The 7,748-nt window shown below is 40.6% G+C and overlaps 1 protein-coding gene across 1 annotated transcript; it reads left to right on the forward strand.

The window, feature by feature from the left end:
• Positions 1-2,518: 2,518 nt before the first annotated feature.
• LOC306977810 (cathepsin K-like) lies at positions 2,519-7,242 on the forward strand (the record flags this gene model as incomplete). Its single annotated transcript, XM_079576252.1, has 8 exons — positions 2,519-2,537; positions 3,583-3,707; positions 4,221-4,343; positions 4,516-4,653; positions 4,733-4,957; positions 5,048-5,207; positions 6,241-6,349; positions 6,980-7,242. 8 exons carry the CDS (start codon positions 2,519-2,521, stop codon positions 7,074-7,076), a joined length of 996 nt encoding a protein of 331 aa, XP_079432378.1. The 3' UTR covers positions 7,077-7,242.
• Positions 7,243-7,748: the final 506 nt, after the last annotated feature.

The following is a 7,748-nucleotide window of genomic DNA, read 5'->3' on the forward strand; positions in this document are numbered from 1 at the left end:
ATGGCGATTCGAATAGTGTCTTTCTATAGTGAACGTATAGAGATCAGTGAAGGATCCCGCAGCCGATGTCAGTACCGTGCAGTCGTCCCTTATGTTTCTCAGAACTGATACAATCGTCCTGTGGCATCACTTTTTACCCGAAGTTTAAGTGCATTTCTCTAATCACTTCAAACAGAATAACTCTGTCATAAATGTGGAATCAAAAAAACGAGACTTAAACAAAGATGACAAGGCAACAAAAAAGCAACAAAAGCAGCAAAAGCAATGGTGGCACAGCAGTTTATTTGGTCAGGACAGTACATGTTAATGAACATACATGGGTCTTATGCATGTAAACAAGCCACACCAGATTGTAGCCATGGGCTAATTTCCATCCGTCATCCCCCACTTGCACTCTCAAACACACCCTCATTCAGGAAACCTACGCAGACACAGGGAGAACATGCAAACTCCACACAGAAAAGCCCCGTCAAGGTGGGAATCGATCCCAGGACCTGCTCGCTGTGAAGCACAAGCACTAACCACCTACTACCGTAGGTTAGTGGTAAAAACATGTACAATAGGTGAATCCTCCAGCCAGGTGTTTCTGACCATTAGCCTGGCTCCACATCATGGAGATGGGTCCCCGAGCGCTGGCCCATGCTGGCAGATCACTGCTCCTACAGGTCGCCCAGTGACATCGAGGATGGGTCAAATGCAGACAAGTAATTTCTCTACAGAGATTAATAAAGGATAATTTATCTTAACTTAACAGTGATTTCCTTCAGTTTTCACTGAAGTAAGCAAAATAAATCAAATTAGAGCTACTTTTAAAGCTACAGTATTTACTGTGATATTCATCAGTAAATGAATTAGCAATTATATGCTATACATACTTGAAGCCAAATAGAACATTTATCAATAAGTTGCAGCATATGCAGAAAAGTGTAAAGCATAAAGATAAATCATCTCTCAGGACAGGCACAAACCTTGTAGAAAGTCACTTATCTTGTTTTAAACTTCTGAAAACGACCGCCCCTCACGCCGCACACGTCAGGTGCTTTATTCCCTCCAACAGTGCACAGTCAGATGATGTTTTATCAAAGGAACAAATCACCTTAAAGCTGGACTTACAACAATCACAAAATTGGACTAAAACTAAATTCGAAGATTTTCATGAAACTAAAACTATGACTAAAATGTCCAGATATTTTCGTCGACTAAATTATGAGTAAATAAAAATGAAGAGAAGAGACTAAAATCATCCAAACTTCCAATGACAGTTTGAAAGAGCCTCAGATCATTTAAATCCACTTCCAAAGGATCAGCTCTGAGCTTCGTTCATGTGGCAGCAGCTCCATGAAGCAGAGGACCTTCATTTAATATCATTATAATAAATATTATAAATGTAAAGTTGACTACATTTGTCTTAAATTTTGTCAATGAAAACTAGACTAAAATTGAAGAGAAAAATCTCAACTAAAATGAAATAACATTTTTGTCAAAAAGACTAAGACTAAAACTTCACTAACGGCCCTCTGGCCCGCTCTACGGCCTGGCTTTTTAACAAAGTGTTTCTGCGGCGTCACCATCACCTCTCAGAGCGGCTCAAATAAAATCATGGCCGTTAAGACGGCTAAAATATGAAAACAGGATTCATAATGTTGGACGGACTGATACATTTCACCAAACCAAAGCAAGGACGATCATGCATCGGGTTTCTGAGTTTTGCCCTCTGTCCCCTTATGTTTCAGCTGGTTCAGACATGATCAAGTCCTCACATCTTTCTGTATTGGACCTTTGGCTGATTTAGATGTGGTTTAGTCCTGCAATAGACCTAAGATTGTTTGTTGACTTAGTCCTGTGTTTATTGGAAATAGTTTGGACAGAGCAGTGTTGTAATGAGTAGTATAGGTGCTGCTGCAATTACGTACTTTAAATAGTCCTGTCCCTCTGAAAAAATGATTGAATACTATTTGGCTTTTTGACTGAAATAAACTAAATTGACTTTATTTATCCCATAAATATGAACACTTTGGTGGCGGTGGGAGGTTTACTAAGTCACCGGCCCAATTTAGGTTAGTTAGTTAATTTTACATTCATTTTGTGGATGCTCAAAATGGAGCAGGCTGAAGCAATAAGCTTAGTAGTGGCTTCCCCATATTCGATTCAATATACATCTACACAACATCATCAATTATAAGGTCTAGATTACATTGACTTAAGATACAAACAAGTCCTTCCTGAGCTGATGATCCCAGAGAAATCTGACCCAGTAAAAATGTAATTGAAGAGCCTTGTACTATGCTGAATGTAATATTGTCTTGCTGCATCTGTATAAACGCTGCTTGTATTAACTGGTGTTTGTGTGTGAGTTTTTCTTTCTGTTGCCGAAGGATAAACTCTTACCATGTTAGCGTGGTGAGTTTGTTAACCACCAACATGTCTGAAACACACCCACGCTACAAGCTTACCCCTGACCACATGACTCTGCAGTCCATATAACCAGCACGTCCCGCGTCTGAGCACAACGGCAACAATGGCTTCAGCTTGGAAAGGTAAGACTCTCCCTCATGACAGAGTTACTCTCCACTTTAGGTACAGACAGAGCTCAGAAGAAGCAAATTAAAGGTTATGCTGTGCCATAATATATTGTTCTTTTCTTTTCCATTTCTCTAAAGGTTTTTACGAAAACACATGACCAAAAAAATAAGGAATGAGCTGAGGCCTTAGCTTTCAAATGAAGTGTTTCCCTGGCAAGAAGCTTTTAGATTAGGGTAAAGACGAACTGGAGAAAATGCGCTCAGTTAAGGTTGCTTTTTAACAATGACTTCTTCAAAATGGTGTTATTACGGCTTTACTAACATTAACTAACATTTACTAACATTTATCTGACTCTGTATTTCCTCGTTTACAAGTATCAAAACAAACTGAGGTGGCGCTGCTGCATCAATATTTTGAAATTCCAAAATTGGAAATAGCCCAAAAATTTGGCAGTTCAGGTTTTTAATTTTTGGCCAACATCTGTGAATTTTCATAAATGTTCACCTCATGCCTGGAACAACTCCCGCGGGAGGTGTTCCAGGCATGTCCTAGTGGGAAGAGGCCTCGTGGAAGGCCCAGGGCACGCTGGTGGGACTATGTCTCCGAGCTGGCCTGGTGTCGCCTCGGGGTCCCCCCAGAACAGCTGGAGGAGGTGTGTGTGGATCGGGAAGTCTGGGCATCTCTGCTGAGACTGCTGCCCCCGTGACCCGGCCCTGGATAAAGCGGAAGAAAATAGATAGAAAATAGATGTTCACCTCATGGTCCGGTTCCAGACCCAGACTTTTATGGGCTTAGTACAAGTACAATGTTCATTTTGCAATATGTATGTGCCCGGGACGTGCATGACGAGAGGAATGTGCAAATACAATGTTACTTTTTACAATATATGTGTAAGAGCCCGGAATGTGCCTGAGTGTATGTACAATACAAAACAACAATGGACTGACATTTTAACATGAGTCAGGTTCTTACTGTATTTTGTCACCTGGTCACATTTATGTTGGGCATGACATTGCTCTCGGATGAAGTGGCAACTGTAATAATGCAGCCTGTGTGCAGGTCGGACTGTGGGAGTCTGGCTGCTGGCTGTTCTCTGCGCCTCCGTTTGGGCTGAGTTGGACTCCAGACTGGACCAGCAGTGGGAGCAGTGGAAGACCACTCACCAGAAGAAATACCACAATGAGGTTTGTACAAAGGAGTCGATAGTACTATTACTTGTTAAGGTAGGGTTATCAATTCACTTTCCTAATTTTAACATGGACTCTGAATGTGATAAAGCATCATAGTGTTAGAGCAACATATATGTTGTTTTTGGAAAATAAAACTAAAAGTTACCAACTGGCTACACTTGAATACTTTAAAGCATCGATTGAAAACCAGTGGCTCTGGAGTTCTCCAGCCCTTTCTTGCCGCTCACCCAAAGACTTTCTACTTTCTGCACATGTTTTTAAAGGCGTTTTCTGTTTGTTTTGAAAATGCAAACATTTAAGTCAATAAATAGAGTGTAAGGGCAAAATTGTTTTTCTTTCATTATGTTTAAATATCATCATTCATCTTTGAAACTGTTTTTGATCATATCAAAAACAGTTACATATTGTGTAAAAATAGTAAGTAAAAAAGGTAGTATTAATTGCTATCTACGAGTTGTACTTTGCCATAATTGAAAAAAATATTACTTTATTGTAAATGTTGTTTAGGTGGAGGAGCTCGGGCGCAGAGCATTGTGGGAGAAAAACCTGAATGACGTCAACCATCACAACCTGGAGGCGTCTCTGGGCCTTCACACCTACACTCTGGCCATAAACCACATGTCGGACCTGGTAATGCTCTGTCTCTGCCCGTCTTTATTGGCCTGTTTAATTATTCCCTGTAATGAACTTTAACTCTCTCCGACTCTTCAGGCTTCATGCCTCTGAACCCTAAAATGTTCTTTAAAAAACTAAAGCATTTGTAAGATTTAGCTGACTGTTTTAAGTATTTGCTTCACTCTAGACTGAGGATGAAATGTTCTCTGCACCCATGAAGATTCCAGAAGACGTGACACCAACTCCTCTCAATGACCCGGATGTAGATTTACCAGCCAGTGTGAACTGGAAAGAAAAAGGATATGTGACCAGTGTCAAAAATCAGGTAAAAACATTGTGTAATGTGACTTTGTTTACACAAAGCTAAAGGTCTCTTGTTATATCTGAACATAATGATTGTGCAGGAACTTCACTGTGACTCGTGCTGGGCCTTCAGTGCAGCTGGAGCTCTGGAGGGTCTGTTGTTCAAGAAGACAGGGAAACTGGTGAGCCTCAGCCCCCAGAACCTGATGGACTGTTCAAAACCATATGGCAGTTATGGGTGTTCCCCTGGACGTTTGGATTCAGCTTTTAATTACGTCAAGGATAATGGCATTGCATCTGAAGCTTCCTACCCTTATGAGGCCCGGGTAAGAACACCTTTTATGCACATGGTAAAACTATTTACTTTTTATCTGTGAAAGGGGCTGTGGATCATTCTGATTGTTGTGTCTTCTTAGAATGGCGATTGTCGCTACAACTCTAATATGCAAGTAGTGACCTGTTCTTCAATCAAACTTGTGCTGCCAATGGATGAGCTCTCTCTCCAGAAGAGAGTCGCTACTATTGGACCAATATCAGCTGCCATTGATCAAAGAGAGATGATACATTATAATGGAGGTGAGCAGATTTATATGTTGTGATTCAATCATAAAGAATTACTCATTTCTGAAATACGTGTTAGGTCACTTTGCACATGCAAAACTCGCCTCAAACAAATGAGAAAGCCCCACCTTAGTGTTTAGGGCAGGGTCAGGGAGGTTTCCCTCTCATGACGTGATTGGGTGATGGACCAACTATCCTTGCAATAAATTTACGCCATCCGGAACTTGGGACAGACGTCAGTCACACATCATTGTAAATGAGCCAGAACTGAAGAAATATTTGCGTGACAGGGGAATCGCAGTGTAAAAGCATCTCAGTTTATAATATACTGTATGGCCATTGCAACACATTTGCTCATGCTAACGCAGCTAGTGCAAAGCAGCTCATAAATGCACTCACTGAGGAGTGTCTGCACCTGTTAAAACATCATTATTGACGTACCTTTGCAGTGGAAACATGTCACCTTTAGAGTCGAGTCTCGGATCTGTAATCGGGGGCTGGACTCCGCCCTGTTGTGTACAAATATTAGCCATGTGAGCTCCAGATTACAGCTGCTGGACTCGATTATACCAGAGTTCTGACTCTACTCTAAAGGCGACATGGAAGCACTGCAAAGGTAAGTCTTTCCAAACGATAATGATGTTTTAGCATGTGCTGACCCTCCTCTGTGAGTGTATTTAAAACACTGCTGTGGACGTTAGCACTTTTATTTATTATGAAATCAAGGTTATGACTGTCCCACAGAGATGGTAAGGCTGTACAGTTTGACCCAATTGGATAAATTACGATCTTTCGAGCACATTTACAGTGATGTGAGAGACGTCTGTCCCAAGTTCCGGATGTTCTCACTTGTTTGAGGTGAGCTGTGCGTGAGCAACGTGACCTAACTCATATTTCGGAAATGAGGAATTGTAAAGACTTGTTAAGATAATGTTACTAATATCTAAAAAACGAATAATGTATAAAAATAAAAACTGTTCTTCAGATGGATTAGTTTAGCTCCTAAAGCATGTAATTATTTACAGCATACATTTTTCTTTATTTTCAGGTGTGTTCATCAATCCAAACTGTGGGAAAGAACTCAACCATGCAGTGCTGGTCGTAGGTTATGGCAGAGATGAAGCTGCTAACCTTGACTACTGGCTGATCAAAAACTCGTGAGATACTTTCACTAAGCTCCTAGTACTACACAACAAAAATATAAACACAACACTTCTGTTGTTTGCACATCTTATTTATGGGTGAACTCAAAGATATTTAACTTGAAACAAAGCTCTCGCACACCATCTCACGCTTTTTTGTTTTTTAGCTTTTATTGCTGCAACGTTGTGGTCACTCTGATCAGGCTTGAAGACGGCCCCTTCCGCTTTGTCTTTTAAAAGCTCAGGGACTGCCCCCAACAACCACACATAGTGCCTAATCAGAACACCCAACAATCAGAAATATCATCCTTTTACAGCACATATAATACAACGATTCAAATCCATCATTATTACAAAATGATGCAGATTCATTTGAAATTCTCTAGTTCTCTAGATGATGAACAAAAGATGCCCACGTGACGCTGTGGATGGGGAACCTTTTTAGTGGGCAGTAGATTTGACAATATCTGAGAGAAACTGCCTGTTGTTGTGCATATAGAAAATGTCTTTGAGTTCAGCTTTTCCGTCTACATTACACACTTTACATCAAAGAACCACTCAACCATTCACACTCTCATTCATATAGTAAATGGCGGCAGATGGTTTTGTAAACTTACCTTTTCTATGAATTTCCTCTCTCTCTAGTTATGGAACTGGATGGGGAGAACAGGGCTACATGAAACTGGCGCGCAACAAGGATCAAATGTGCGGCATCTCTATGTATGCAGTCTACCCCTTGTAAACACCGAGACAAACATACAACCACTTATCTGCTTTCTTGTCATTTTATGCAACTGTGGAGCACTTTGAATTGCCTTGTGTATGAATTGTGCTCTCCAAATAAACTTGCCTTTCCTTGCCTTGCCATTGTAATATCACGATTAGTGTTAGACCATTAAAGGACATCAGCATCAAATATTCTTTGTGTTACTGTTGTTGTGTTTGCATCTTACTTTAGACGGATATGTTTATCTGGAGCTTTGCCCTCCATCACATAACGGTGTCGGTTGCAGCAGGACACAATTCAGGTGCACAGTTATGGAAAAGAACGTAACAGGACAGCACGAGAGAGGAACCCAAGTCTGTTGTTACACATAATAATGTGTTAGAGCTGTGCAAAACTAGACTGAGGACTTGAATGTTTCATCTTCAGAATGTGTCCACTGGTGAGCTGCCATCTGGTCATTGGGGTTGAAAATGAAGCATAATAGCTATATATTCATGACAACAATGTAGCAACTGTATGGAGCTATAGCTCGTGCCAAAGTGACAATCAAAGTGTAAAGGCTTAGATCTGAAAGCAGCTTAGTTGAAAGCGAAAGCAGTGGCTAATTTTTTATATCACTTTGCAACAACACAAAGGGCTTTATCTAGTTCTAAGAAAGTTCTAAGTAAACTAAAGTGCTCATACAGT

The sequence above is a fragment of the Gobius niger genome, assembly GCF_951799975.1.
Source record: "Gobius niger genome assembly, chromosome: 18".
Lineage (NCBI taxonomy): Eukaryota > Metazoa > Chordata > Actinopteri > Gobiiformes > Gobiidae > Gobius > Gobius niger.